Raw genomic sequence first — 15,687 nt, 5'->3', positions numbered from 1 at the left:
AAATGCAAATATTATGATGAAATGAAAATTGGATTCGATATAATTCTGTTATTATGAAATTGAAAAATGGTGAGTAATGAGCTCACCATAGTAACTGTTAGCTCACGTGATTTTCCAAAATGTGTTCCTACATTCTTTATCTTTATAGAATGAACATTTTCATTCGGGTAGCCCCCAGGAAGCAAAATTGAAAGAAGAATTCAAGTCTTTCTGGAAACATCCATGATTCCAAACCTTTCATACACCCTGTATTTTTGAAATGCTAGGATATTTATTTTTACCTTGGTCTCTCGTGATGGGGGCAACCTCTTTCGTAGATGGGGAAAGGCAGAAGATCCGTCCCCCGTAGATGCGTCCTTCTGTCTCTACATAGTCATCAAACGAACAATTCACTCCAGCAGAGAGACTTGGCACATTCTGCGCCTGAAGAACCAACTAGGAGAAGGAAGGAAAGCCAAAAGGTGAGGGACAACACACATTTAAAATCTACCTTTAGTTTTGCAATCGGCAACGTTTCTACTGTCCCACAGTAGAAACTGCTCCTCAGATATGTGTCTCAAAACTCCTTTTTCAGCTCATACTCAGAATCATGGACACATGAAGACACAAGAACAAGCTTTATCTGTCTTGCTAATATTTGATTTACTTTTTTCCATGTCTTCTGATCACATAAATATGCACACAAACAATACACACACATCTAAGCATGCATACACTGACACACCAACACACTGTACCTGCACTTCTGACATGGTGACAGAGACGGTGTCAGGTTGGACGGAGAGTCGGACGCACTGCTCCACTCTGGTGGTGAAACGCTGAGGCTCCTCTGCTCGATCGCACCGATCTTTCCTCGAACATCTAAAGCAGGAAGATACACTTCAGTTGCATCTCCAGTCAAAAACCTTGACAAGATTGTATACAGATTTATTTTGCGTTGAATGCATGCAGCTGTTTGCAGTTTATCTTGTTGAGGTAAAGCACATTTTGTCTGCTGGGTTTCAGGCAGAGTGTCTGTTTATTAGTGGCTGCATATGAACAAATTGTACAGTTACATGGCTAACACAGTGGTGACTGGAGTATCTGGAATATAGTGTTGACATGAATTCAGCACGAGGTCATTGGCACTGTGAAAGACTGAGAGGGCTGAAGAGAGACAGAATCATCGTCTGGTTCATAGGATCTCAGAAAATTTGGTATCCTGACAACAATATGTATGAGGATTTGTAAAGTACATAACTAAGGGCTGCGTTCATCAAAGTGAATATATGGTTTACCTTGGTTTAAGAGCAGTTATAACCATTATAAGACTGTCTATCATTATGAGACAAAAACAAACATTGAGCCCAATACACAATCAGAGTGAAAAAGAAATGGGGCGTAGCGTTCGTTCCGGCAGAGCTCTGAAGCCGCACTTGCATTAGCTGATTGGCACCAGCTGCTCATTCATGCTTCACCATCAGTGACTCATTCATCAGCTGCTTTGGCTATCAGCACAGATGTACATGCTGGCCTTTAAAGGCTGACACTCCTTCCTATTACTCTGATGACATGTGCATCTCTGATTCTTTGAGAGCTCGCTCACAGAGCAGGACCTTTTCCACCATATCTAACTGCATGATTTGCTACAAATGGTCAAATCCTTAACACAGGTGTCTCTGACTGAATCAGCAGAGCAGGTTTATGGAACGCAGTTGACTGAGCAGAAAAAACAAACAAACAAACAAACAAAAAAATTCCTGAGCATGGATTACATCATGAGGAAATCTGAAATGGCCAACGTCATGCTGATTGGACTGTAAAGTGTCAGATTGGGAAACATCTGAAGCCCCCTGCGCCCACATTTTTCCACCGTGAAATTCAGCAGGCAAGATGACTTCACACAGTGATTAGCCACATGCAGTGGAGGTTTGAAGCTCTCTCCAGCTTTTCTGTCCTTCACAGAACTTATATTCCATCACTTTCCACATGCACAAACGAGTGCAACACCATCAACTGTCCAAACAGGCTGTCCAAATGTCTGCGGCGTTCTCACATCGAACTCCTCTCTATGACTGTTAGCCCTGCTAGAAATACAGCTAGAAATACTTTTTCCTTTAGTTATGGCTGGACGACAAGTTGTTCATTTTGAGCATACACGGGCCAGAAGTCTAAGCAACAAGTCACGGGCCAGTCGTACAAGTGGACAAAGCAAAGTGACACAGTGATGCACCTGCAGTAAAACTTCACCTCCCATAGATGTATGATGAAAAAAAAACATTTATCAGTGACCATATTTGTAAAAGTATGATCACAGAGGAGCTTCAGAGCTTAACAGCTTTTATGTAGCCATTCAAAAATCTCACTATTGACACAAATAATACACGAGAGGAAATATATACATTGGCAACATGCATTTTCATCTTTGTGCAATGCAATGCCACACATGTCTATATGATACTGGTTACAATGAACAAATTTGTGACTAACAAAAATGGCATTTATACAATTTCCACGATTCTGTCCATCAAAGTCAAATATTATAATTAACTGCGGGACACCCACTGCAATGCAACCACTCAGCATTACTGCATGAATACGATGTAGTGAGCAGGATATGCACTTACACATTATGTAGCACACACCAGCCACAGTGAGGGTCTCCTGATCCCAGACAGGCTCCACAGGAGGTGTACTGCTCACAGCTCTCCACTGGTACACGGGTGACCTGAAAATAAAACACACACACGCAGGAACACACACCTGGTTAATATTGCACACAAACACTGTGTACAACACCTTCAAACAGCTTAGACCATATAGGCTGGATGTATACAGGATCTACCGGAGGTGTCCTGTGCCTGGAACATGAGATTAAAGGAACAAGCCCACTGTGACTATCAGAGATAAACAGCTCTGGAGGTTCTGCTTACAACTCCACACTGCTGCATACAAGGCTAGCTAGAGGGGGAGAAGTAGAGGTTTAAACACATGTAAACACACAGATGGGTTAAGATTACACCCTCTTGACAAACAGCTCTCTGTAATATATTGTGTGCCGCCCACAGTTCTCCTGTGGATCAGAAAGTACTGATGCAAGCACGCAGTTTACTTCAAGAGACACTAAACAGAACCTAGAAAAAGTAAACTGCTCACAACTGTCCACTGGAGCTGGAAACTAAAATGTCTGACAATGTCCTTTCAAATTAAAACATACTGGGCCTTCTGGTCACTTATTTACGTTCCATCATCTACAAATTGTTATATGACGGGATTCCAGATTACCAGGTGCACATACTTCTGCTGTATTATCTTGTTTTTCCAGGATGTGCATTGATAATTTTCCCATTGCATGTTGAAGAATTTTTAATCACCTCTTTCACACGTAGTATGAAAACTGGATTACATTCATGGTGCCCAGAGGATACAGCTGGATGAATTCAGTGATCACAGTGATCCTCTAACACCACCATGAGGTTGACATATGTGGTTTGGAGTGAAATGTTTTGACTATTGGATGGATTGCCATTACATTTAGAACAGACGTTATTGTTCCCCAAAGGATGACTAACAGAACTCATGACATTCCCATCAGCCTCAGCTGTACTTTGTGTTTAGTGCTAACGAGCAAAGGTAAAGTAAACATTATATCTGTTGAGCACTGTCATTGTGAGCAGATTATCATGCTGATGTCAGCATTTAGCTCAAAGTCACACTACAGCCTCACAGAGCCGCTATCATGAAGACTTCTGTGAATTGAAAGTCTTACAAATGAAGGAGGAGTTTGAAACCATTTACCAGGCAGGTAAATGAGGATGTAACACAAAAAAAGAGAACACTGAGGTGCATTATGGGAGCTGTAGGATCCAGCATTTTTGGAGCTTAACCCATGTGGATTAAAAGTTAGGATATCTCTGCCTCTTCTGCAGATGTGTGATTAAAAAATTGCCAGAGTATCCCTTTAAGGCCCTTTATGCTGCAATGAACCTTTTCGTGGCGCTGTTTTGCCTTGACTTCACAAGGACACATTCTGACACATGACATCATCAAACCACAGTTTTATTTGTTTAACTGTTTTTTTGTTTGTTTGTTTGTTTGTTTATTTTAAAACACATAACATTTATAGAACCTTCTGGCTGTCATGAACTACAATGCTTCAAAATCTATCAGAATGGGAGCATTATCTCATTCAAATGAAATCTGAGCATAAGGGAAACACTTGACCTTCATTCAATTGTTTTTTTAGTGTGAATCTTACACATGGCAGACAGATTTCTGCATGAGCCCTCATCAGAACATAAGACCAAATTTGCTCAATGCCTGTGAATTCCTTCCAAAGAATATGCTATTGTACTTAACGCCATTGAGATAAACATCGAGGATTACTCCTTTTGTCCGCTAAATCTCTACCGGCTGCCATCTGTGTGTCTGCATGACAAAGATAAAATGGAACTTTAATGATCTCTTTGGGGAAATTGGAGAACTTGGGTATTAACAAGGACATCAAACAATGCTATCCACATTTACCTGCCTCTTAAACTGCAACCAAAGACGTACCCGAACATCAGAGGAGAGAGTGAGACGGGGAGGAATCATTTAAGAAGTCCATTTCCACAGATAGTTGTCTTTGCAGTTATCATTAAACAGACATGTTTTCTGCTGCTGCCTGCATTTTCACCATCCACCATCTGTCTGCACGATTATCAGGAGGAGTTACCTTGAATCTCACCGAGGTTGTATACTCTAAAGTCAAGGAATTATCCTTTAAGAAGGTATTTTGAAATGCTTTAATCATACCTGTGCACACTCAGGTCTACTCTGTTCTCTCTTAAATCTCCAAAATCACCAGTATATCTGCATCCATGTGTTGTATCTGAAATTGCTGGATGCAGTTTGCCAGTGACAGGCGGACTGGCAGACAGGAAGCCGCCTCAGGCAAACACACACACAGATGCACACACACACACACACACACACACACACTGCTGAGAAAGTTAGCATTTGGACCAAACTGAGAGTCTGAGACAAGTTTTCTGGGGCAGTTGTTAAATACTTAAATACATCGCTGACCACCCAAGACACGCTCGCAAGCATGGGCACATGCACGCACACACACCTCCAGCTGCCTCAGTCAGGTGCAGGACGACAGCACTAACACTGCAAAGGCAGGGGGCACACCAGGTGAGCTGGAAGGTGGTGAGGGTGAATTCTAATGGCAGCTGCAGGCACAGCAGCGGAGAAACCTTCAAAGAGGAAACTCTACCTTTATGTACGTTTTTTCTATCCCTCTTCCTTCAAACAGTAAATCAGGCTCTTTTCATGTCTTTTACATGAACAACTGCGGCATGATTAAACAGACACAAACGTATATTTTAGTTTTCATGTCACTGTACTTTCAAAATGTCCATTCTGCATGCTGTCCCATTTCTCATTTCTCATCCAATCAGTGCATTAGTTTTGAACTGAACATCACAGCCTTTTTTAATTTGAAAATTCATCTCCCTTATTCTCTCTGTCGCTCCACTAGGACCTGCTCCAGTCGTGACTCGTGTAGGCAAAGTAGTCTCTGAATCTGCATCAAAACTTAACATTCATGACAGCACTCTGCACTCAATATGTGGGGCGGTGAGACAGGTTGGTTAGTTTGTTGGGGTGCCGGTCCAGTTTCTCTCCTGACATGTATGATACAGTAGTTTTAGGATTGAAAGGAGTGGAGTGAAAATTCAGTATCAGTTCCTGTGTGCGACACCAGATCACAAATTCTAAGAAATACAGAGCACACAATATTTGCAAACCAATAAACTGTATCAATGTATAATTAACTGGTGTATGAATGTAAGAGTATAATATGAAAATCAGTTGTTTTACTCGATTCTTCAACCTCTAAGTGAAGTATCTCAACAGACTGCCATGAAATTTGGTACATTCATGGCCCCCAGAGGGTGACTTCAGTGATCACCTGACTTTTGCTCTAATCCTCCCAGTGATGTTGAAATGTGTCAGCAACTATAGGATGGACGGCCATATACGTGTACTCTACCCAGATGTGGCCCCAGACTTATCATCTCATGCCACCGGCAGCTCAAATCTCCCTTATCCAGTGAAATCTCATGAGTTTCAGCTGTTGTCCTAATTAGCAAATGTTAGCATGCTATCATGAAAAAGCTAAAACAGTGAACGTGGTAGATATTATACCCTCTAAACATCCTTGCCTTGTCATTGCTTTAGCATTTAGCTCATAGCATCACTGTGTGGAAATACAGCCTTACAGACCCCCAAGGCAAACACTTTCACTGGCTGTAAGCTCTGCCATATTTGTAAAGTCATTCCAAAACAAATAAATGTAAAAAAAATCCCTTTTTCTTCTGCCCTTTGTCATCGGGATATACATATTTCTAATATGATGTTATTTACAAAGTTGCATCCCTGCACAGCTCTCATAACTACACATCCCTAATCTAGAAGCCAGCAATCCCTCCATTTCATCCTCAGACTGTACATTTCCTCCTTTTGTGTCACTCTGATATACAGTTGGACACAATAGCTTATGGCAGATTCATTGCATGATAATAGTAACCTGTGTCTGATAACTATTATAATGCTGCCATTACCAGGCACAGGCCTCTTACAGGACACCAAATAGCAGCAAATTGCAGTCATTACTTGTGCCTGGACAAATACCACGCTAGTAATACAGCCTGTCTGATAGAGGGAGGAGGAAAAAAAACATGTCGCGCTCAAGCACAACAGCCAGAGAGAGAAGTTTATTCAATGGGGCTTTGTGGTAGTGGGGCGGATGATGTATTCGAATGGAACAGTTCAATTATTGAGTTTTAGAAAACAGATAATGGGGTGGGAAACGGGAGATGCTCGGCCAAAGACTCTTTGTCTTACTGAGGTGGCTAGGGAGCGTGTGTGTGTGTGTGTGTGTGTTTGTGTGTGTGTGTGTGTGTGTGTGTGTGTGTGTGTGTTTTTGTGTGTGTGTGACAGTAAGTAAGTGAGAGCCACCTATTTATATTAAATATGGCATTTTCATCCCTGGCCTATTTGCTGCTGCTGAGGGAAACACATTCATCTGTGGACAGTGGAGGGAGGCGGGGGGGGAGGACAGGAGAATTAGGAGACGAGGTAGAGGACGGCAGAAAGAATGAGATCACAATGGAAAAATGTCCATTTTAACCATTCATTTCAGTCTTCCAACTGATAATGGACAGTGCTTGTGACAAAAAAAAAGAAAACATCCAATGGGGTCACATGCTTTTTTTTTGGTCATGTTTCCAGAGTGAAGGAAAGAAGAAGAGCAGAGGAGGTGGGGGAGGGGTTGAGGGGTATTACAAATAAATAACGGCGTCGGGGTCATGATAGAGAGGCTCTTAATTTGCTAATTTGCCTAGTGGCAGATGAGAAGAGGGGGGTAGAAAATGGAAGGAGGGGTCGGGGATGAGGGATGCAGGGAAGGATGGATGAGAAACACATACAAATGTAATTGCAACTGATGTTTCATTCCACATAAGGAGCCCGTGCGGTCCCAGGCTGCCGCAGCTATAGGCCCGGCGGTAATTGTCCCATCTGTATAATATTGGCTGAGAATATAAGGCGCTATCACGACACAATAGGCTGATGGATGGCTTATTCTGTCCAGCCAGACAGACTTTACGACTGCCGTATGAACACACATGTAACCAGCGACACAGTGCACGCAGATATGCAATCTGTGGCATGCACATTCTGACGTTTTGCACATAAAGGTCGTCTTCATGTGTGAGTTAATAAACTTCGCCTCCAACATGTGAACGTGAATTACAAGTCAATTAAAACAAGGGAGTTTCAAAACACACAGAGTGCAGATACACACACTCTAGATAGAAGACCTGCAGTATGAATATCAATACAAACAGGTGTATAACAAGTGTAGGCAGAATGTAAAATAAACACTTTTTTTTCTTTCCTGTTACTTTTCTCATGTATTTATTTATTTATTTACTTCTCTGTCCAATTTCCTTGCTTTTTCTTTCTCTCTCCGTCCCTTTGTCTCCCTGTTATGCTCTCATCTGTCATGAATTTGGCTGGACACACCGAAAAACACAGCTAATGAGGCCATAGATCACAAGTAGACACCGACAAACACAACCTTGGAGGAAACAGACACAGAGAAGACAAAAAGAGGAAGACTACAGAGCCCGGTAAGGAGTGGATCTCTCTATCATCCTTTAAAAATATATTCTTGTTTTCTTAAGCTGTCTAATCACTAGCAGGTATCAGCCATTTCTCAACAATAAGCAGTTTCATGCCCAGAGGCTGTGGAGACCCTACATGCCTTTGACAGCGCATATGAAAAGAAAAACCTATCCAACCTGCTTCGCAACCTCATGGTGACAATAAGACCAGTTTTTTGACGGATTAAACAAAAAAGATTCAGCGGGATAATTAGTGCATTTTACAGGTGCTAGCATGCGGTCTCTGTTCACTTTGGACAAAGCCAGGCTCGCTGTTTCTCCCCGTCCACTCATTTGTGCTAAGCTAACCATGAGTGGCATGAATCTAAGTATCATCTAAGTCTTGGCAGGGAAGTGAATAAGCACATTTCCCCAAATTATATCCCAAAACTGTTCCATTCCAGTGACATATAAAATTGTCCTTGTTCATGGTGCTCGGCTCCAAAAATCCAAATCAAATTCGAACGTGCAAATTTATGTACATGAAAGCCTTGAAGATCTGATCCAAACCAAGCCCTCTACTCTCTTTATCACACACACATGCTCTCAGACACTCAGTTTAGTTCCTTCACAAATGAGCATCAGCCAATTTCCTTGTTCAGACCCAAGTCACGCCGTCCCTCTCAACCACATTAAGACATCTCTCTCTCTCTCTCTCTCTCTCTCGCTGTCTGTCTTTTTGACCGTCTCACAAATCACATTCTGATCAGCCGATCACTCATCTCTCTGCCTTGACAGACTGCTGACAGCTGGGGTGCGTGTGTGTGGGGGTAGTTGTGTGTAAGTAAGGAATGATTTTAGCAGATATCATGCCATCCAAAAATATGCTAGTGCAATGCTAAATTTCCTCAGGAACATCACACCATTGTTAGAAGACAGCACCCTGCAAATATGAGATTAATGCAATAAAAATGGAAGGCAATTAAACATGACATTTAAAAAGCCATTAAGATTTAGCTTAAGTTATTAGCCGTCTTAATTTTGCAATGTTAGGGTATATAATAAAATGTGTTATATATCTTTGACATAACAATAAAATATATATATTAATGGTTTGGATATTCCGCACTGATTGTCTGAACTGCACTTTAAATTGCCGAGTACCACCGCGAGGAAACAAGACCTACGTCCAACTAGTGAACAATCACAAGAAAACCCCACAACACATCCAAAGGGCCCCACACAGAATTTTAATGAGCACAGAGGGAACTGCCATTAACACTTCCAGCAGCACTTCTTCAACTGTTGTCAACTTAAACATGCTTTTCCGTACCACACGAAAAGCCGGGCACAGCGCTTTCCTTCCCAGAGTGACTGTTTGCATCTGCTTAGGAGCCCCCATGCATTTTTGATTCTGCAAAAAAAATACTATATATATTTTTATTAATGCCATTTGTACTCCTTGTGGATTGAACTACACTGTGTTCACTGGTCAGTGAAACTGAGGTGTTAAACTTGAGCTTTAGACAGCAGCAGCCCTGAAGAACTTCAGTGTCTTGCTCGGAGACTTCAGAAGTGATATTCACAGTTGTCTTCTGCTTGAAATGACTACGTCTTTAAGCAATGGTCTTAACCACCCTGTCACCAATTTCGACTTGCCCACGCAAAACTACTGCTAAGACATGCCGTTCCAAAACTCAACTCCCCAATTAGCTGACAGGGCCAAGGGCACTTCCAGTGGATTCCTGTATCCTCTCCTCATTATTCTCCCTGTCCCTGTCTTCACTAATATTTTTTAGCAACTTAAAAGTTGGACAAACACCAAAGAAACTGCTTTAAAACGGAGTGCACAGCAGTCTTTTCTCCCTGACCTCCAAGTGCAGTAAATGCTGAGTGAATTGAATATGAACCCTGTCTGATGTGGTGCCAGGGGTAGGGTTTCTCCACTGCACAGTACAGTACAGCTAAGTACATTTCTGTACTGTAGCTAAATCGATACAGGGAGGTACATCGTCAGACCATTATGCCACTGTCTGAGCAGTCTCGCGGAGGCAGGAGCGAAGGCATTTTCTGCCAACAGGTCACCTTACGAAGCTGTTTTACAAGCGGAGAGGCTGGACCTTGCCCTGCGAGTTCAGTCGTGGAAATGTGATGATGATGTTACGGCAAAGGAGAGATTGGGCTTGGCCTCATAGGTGTACTTAAATACAATAAGTAGATTACAAATTTCAAAAATAAATGAAAATAAATACGGGTCCTCAGGCTCTATTAGTCTGAAATATTTCAGAATATTTCTTTATAATGGAAAAAAAAAGGTGAATAGAAAGCTTCACCTCTTAGCTGCATAGTAGAAGAGAGACTGGTAATTATATGATAAGTGATTTGGTTCAAAGGTACAGTAGAAATCAATAGATGAGCTATAATCCACTTAGTCATTTACTTTAAAGCAATTATGTGATGTCATCCATAGGGACAGACAGGACACAAGAAATATTTCTGTCTCAGTGACATCCACAACAGAGGCTGATGACAGGATGAAAAATCTCTCTTACCCTGCTGTTTTTATTAGCTCAGGACAATTTGACCATGTAACGAGGAAACAACGGCAATGATAAAATTGATTTAGTGCCATTGTTCATTTTTATGAGCACCAAAATGATGTGATACGACCGAACAGAAAGAGAGACAGACCAAAAGCCAGAGGCACGCAAAAACACACAGTGAAAGGACATAGAGAGCCTCTCTCTGTGGGTGTGTGAAGAAGAGACACAAAGAGAGCCATGTATAAATCCATCGCTCGCTAATCGAAAAACTCTCCTCTCACCGCGAATCGGACAGTTTTATGTTTTCACACTCCGTGTGTGTGTACATGCTTATATGCGAGTCAGTGCTGCTATACAGATACGCAGTCTATACGCTGCAGTCCAATCCACCACTTTTAATTATGTGTGTGAGTGAATATGGGAAAAGGTAAATTGCTCTGTCAACCTGGGAAATGGGCTTTTTGATGTTTGAGGTCTCATCACTTGGCATTTCTATTATTCAACAAGGAGAGAGGAATGGAGGGATAAAGAGGAGGAGGAGAGGAGAAGAAGAGGACAAACAGGCTGAAGGTATACCTCTCTCCAGAAAGTGAACAGCAAAGAGTGTCTGTGTATAACAGGCTTTTAAGCTACATGGTGAGAAGAGTGCTAATACAGAGCTCACCGAGGACCCCGGGTCCATGCATCACTTACCTCTGCAGACGCTGTTTTGGTTTTATGGCTTGGAACTTTGCTGTTTTGGTTCAAACAAGAAAAAATGTCCTACTAAACCCACTGCACACTGTGTAGGTACCCAGCAAGAAACAGCAGTCTGACACTGTTAGCAACCAGCTGAACACAGTGGAGCATTTCACAGCTAAAGGTGAGGTGTGTGCCATTTTCCGTGTATACTGGAATAAATATCCCACAGTGCAATGCAGCACTGACAACAATGGTCAAACACATGATCACATTAAAGCAACCTTTACCATTAAATTTTACACAAGCTAGGTGTTACATATTAAAAACCGTTGAGGTAACCTTAGTTGCTTACCCCACAACGAGTTCATCTGTGGCTCGCATTTCTTCTTAGATACCTTCTTAATGCATGCATATCAAGGATGTATTATATGCTCATCGTTAGTATGATTATATAAAGGTTTAGGGGTAGGGGATTATTGCAAATGCTGGGAGAGGTGAGGTTGGTTAGCATGGGTTACCACGGTAATGAGGCTCCAAGGAGGCTCTCCGAAAGTGGCGTGTGCGTCACTTCTGCAATGTCGAGTATGTTTGAGATGACACATACCACTGTTGGTTTACACAAAGTGTGCTGAACGATAATGAGCAAAAGAGAGCTGGGTTCACAGTTGGAGCCTCTTGGACGGGGCACACCTTCTGTCTCAACACAGCTCATCAAATGCGGTCAAACTCTATTTCTGATCATTGCTTGTGTGTCTTTATTAGATTGGGGCTGTAAATGTAACTAAACAAGTCCAGTGAAAGCAGCTACAGTTTTTCTTCTGGATTCTTTTTTTTTTTGGCTAGAAAACAGCAGAAGTTTATACACCTCTGGGCTTGGCCAGCGACCTTAAACTACAATACATTATCTCTAGTCCAGACAGCCTCTGGCTAGGAAGACGTGCCTCATCAGTAGGCCACGGAGGCTGTCTGGACACACTCTGGTCCTGTACTGCCTGGTACACAAGTTCACATTCTGCAGCAGAGGGAAGCTCCTTATTCTATTCTATGCTGTCTGAAGCCGCTACTGGGAGAGCAGTTACTCCACAAACCCACTCCATCTGAGAGAGACAGAAGTGAGGACCCCTAAGAATATTGAAAAGATGAGGCAGGAAGAGTCGCAGAAAGGAATGGACCATATCCTGCAAACCAATTATATTTTCCCACCTCCTCAGCTCTCACCAGCTCTCTCTCCTTTTCCATTTCACTCTCTGACTGGACTGTGAATTCGGTCAGTGTTGAAGCTCTGTAAGTAAAAGAGCATTACTGCTTTAAAATAAGAGGTCGTCATCCCATCCCCTCTACTCTGTACATTGGTACCATTCATTCCGATATGACAGAAGCAAAATTACACAAATTAATGAGACAAAACGTGCCAACGCTGCACAGATCTGAGGCAATAATAATAAAATCACTATTACAAGAGTAGCCATCATATAAATCTACCAACTCACTTGCTTTTTTGCATGAGAGGCAATTAGCTTAGCTTAGCATAAAGACTGGAAGCATAGGGAAAGAGCTAGCCTGGCTCTGTCCAAAGCAGAAATTAAAAAATCTGCCCGAAAGCACTTCAACAGCTGGAAACATGTTCTGGAGTCTTGCAGTCACCCTGAGGCTGCTGGGTAACCCCTGAAACTCCAGGAAGTCGCTGCATCCGGCCAGAGAAAATAGTTACAGCACACAAATCTACAACAACCTACAGCAAGGTAGCTGCTTCCTCCTACTTCAGCTAATCCTGCTGGCTGCAGCTTCTTATTCAGCTGACAGACATGAGAGAGGTTATTGATCTTTTCATCAAACACTGCAAAAAGTGAATAAGCTTGTTTCTCAGAATGCTGAATTATCCAACCGTTGACCCGGATCTACTCTCCGGCTTTTAGAATTCCAGAAAACCATACATGTACAGTATGTCTGCACTTCTGTACTGCCTAGACTTTTTAAATCTAACAATATCACCTTGAATCATCTGAAAGAGGAAGCTTTGGGGTTCCTACAAGGTTCCTGTCACTGCATCTCCCTGAAGTTGCTGCACTACCATGCACATACATATAATGGACGTATCCGTGCTCATCAAAAATAAACCACTGGCTTTAATAATTGAGAAAGACTTTCTGGTGGCAACAGCAGGAATCTTTAATGCTGATGATGTGAAAATCTCCCAGCATGGACCTTTAGTTGTAAACATACATTATTCTCAAGCTTTCTCTCATTTCTCTTATCTGCAAAGAGTTTTGTTGAGTCATTTGGCTGAGACTTTTCACCTTGTTGCCACTGTTTTTTGTAATGCTGATAGCCTTATTATCTGCTGTGAATCTAGGATCTCACACATGTTCTACTACTTCTAATCTTGTTAATGTTGCAGTTTAACCACAATGTAAAGAATGAAATCCCGTTCCATTTATGTGTATATGATTCTGTGTTTCAATTGGTGTGTTTCCAAAATCAGTGTGCACATGTTTATGTAGGTGGATTCCCTCTGCTTGAATGTCGCCCCTTGTCCTTACAAAGGAGCCTACAGTATTTATGCATCTGGCCGTGTGGTACATTTCAGCTTCCTGGGCTGCTGTGATCAAATGGCCTTATTTCCCCTGTCACATCAACACAGACGTCGTCCACTGGTATCAATTACACTCCACTTTCACTCTACAGTCATTCAGACACATGGAAGTCAATTATGTCTAATTGCTGGTAAATTACACAGCACTCAGATGGTGGTTACTGTCTATGTACCTGGGAAGTCTTGTTGAAGGTTATCACATCGCAGTCATTAACTGTTATGAGATAAGAGTTGTGCTGGTAAACGGCGGAGAACAGGCCATGCAGATGAACTACGTGAACTGTAATATCAAACTCTTCTGAATGACATCATTTCAAGATAACGCCTATATGCCAGACTGCTGGATTATATTGTACATATGTGCAGGCGAGGTCACTGGGAAATGAGAAGTCAATCAAACAAAGCAATTAAAAATGAAAAACAGGCTAAATAATAATAATACTGAGCATCAGTTGCTACTGCTACTAAAAAAATTGAATAGCAATGCAATGGTTTTCTTGAAATGACTCTAGAAGCTTGGTGATGTATGTATGAGCCTACTCATAAGGCTAGGTGGTGAACAGCTGTAGCTGGCAAACTAACCACTAACACTATGGCCAGCTGGGCCAAGCTTTTTTATATTTATCCTGTACTATGCTGGGTTATAGAATACAAAGTCTCCATGCTAACTGGCAGTACAATTAGCACTAGGATCTTCCAAACTTATTTTGTTGTTCTTGTGTATATTTAGAAATACACCTTTCTCACATCAATTAATATGCAAAGGTTGCATGTATACCGTATCCCTGATGAAATGCTGGTATAAGGCTTCATCCTATATATGACACATTTTAATATTCCTGATTTAAATTAGCACTTATAACTCTGTGTGTGTGCATGCATGTCTGATATTCCTTGAATGTGTCCGTGCGCTGTATCTGGTACTGTATGTGTGTTTGTAACTGCTCACCAGTGTATGATTTGAAAACGTACTTCCTCATAATGTCTTGATGGCGCTCTTCCACTGTCTATATTTTTGAACCTAAACTCTATTGTCAGTAGTGAGGAGATGTGTGTTTATGTGAGTGCATGTGTGTAAGTGTGTTTTTGCACACACACACACACACACACACACACACACACACACATTACTTGGATCTAGTAATGTATATTTATGGAAGTGTGCGTGACAGTGTCTGAACGCCTGTGTGGAAGCAGTGTGTGTATCATTGCAAACACACACACTTAAAAACACTCACACTGAGCTAGGTGCATGTATCTGTATGCCATAGGCTGTCACGTATCACTAGATCCATCCCTGAAATCACCAGACAGATAAATGACTATTGATATTTAGCCATCATTTCCTCAGGGTTGTCAACGACAACTGCAGGCTGCATTATGGGCTGTACTGCTAACCTTGCCTGGCTGTGGATCATTGTATTCTGAGTGTTCATCTGTGCTTCTCATACCTGTTTATCGGTGAGGGCATATAAGTACTGATGATCCGGGCTGAAGAGCATGTCTCTCAGGATGGGGCTCCCATTGCTCACCACCACATTCTCATACAGCAAGGCCGGCTGGACCACGGAGTTCACCAGGATCTGGAAGAGGACAGAGGACAACGGCAAAACCCTGATTACAATCCAACATTTCTTTAATTATTGTTGAACAGATTAGTCGAATAACATTTCTTTGTTATTATCCTCAGACATCAAGTATTGGACGCCGAGAACAATGACAAATTCTTGCTGAA

The 15,687-nt window shown here is 41.9% G+C and overlaps 1 protein-coding gene across 2 annotated transcripts in view; it reads right to left on the bottom strand.

Moving 5' to 3' along the window:
• The window catches only part of LOC143326616 (plexin-A1-like), a 249,698-nt gene that overhangs the window by 114,453 nt on the left and 119,558 nt on the right, over positions 1-15,687 (bottom strand). For both annotated transcript variants that reach the window (XM_076740331.1, XM_076740332.1), the window contains exons 4-7: positions 15,404-15,535; positions 2,607-2,707; positions 738-861; positions 282-435 (exon numbers count right to left, since the gene is read on the bottom strand). In XM_076740331.1, coding sequence (XP_076596446.1) covers positions 282-435; positions 738-861; positions 2,607-2,707; positions 15,404-15,535 — 511 coding nt within the window. The remainder of the gene's footprint in view (positions 1-281; positions 436-737; positions 862-2,606; positions 2,708-15,403; positions 15,536-15,687) is intronic.

The sequence above is a fragment of the Chaetodon auriga genome, chromosome 10 (genome assembly GCF_051107435.1).
Source record: "Chaetodon auriga isolate fChaAug3 chromosome 10, fChaAug3.hap1, whole genome shotgun sequence".
NCBI classification, from domain to species: domain Eukaryota; kingdom Metazoa; phylum Chordata; class Actinopteri; order Chaetodontiformes; family Chaetodontidae; genus Chaetodon; species Chaetodon auriga.
The sequence above is the reverse complement of the archived record's forward strand: the minus strand, read 5'-3'. Positions and strand labels throughout refer to the sequence as shown.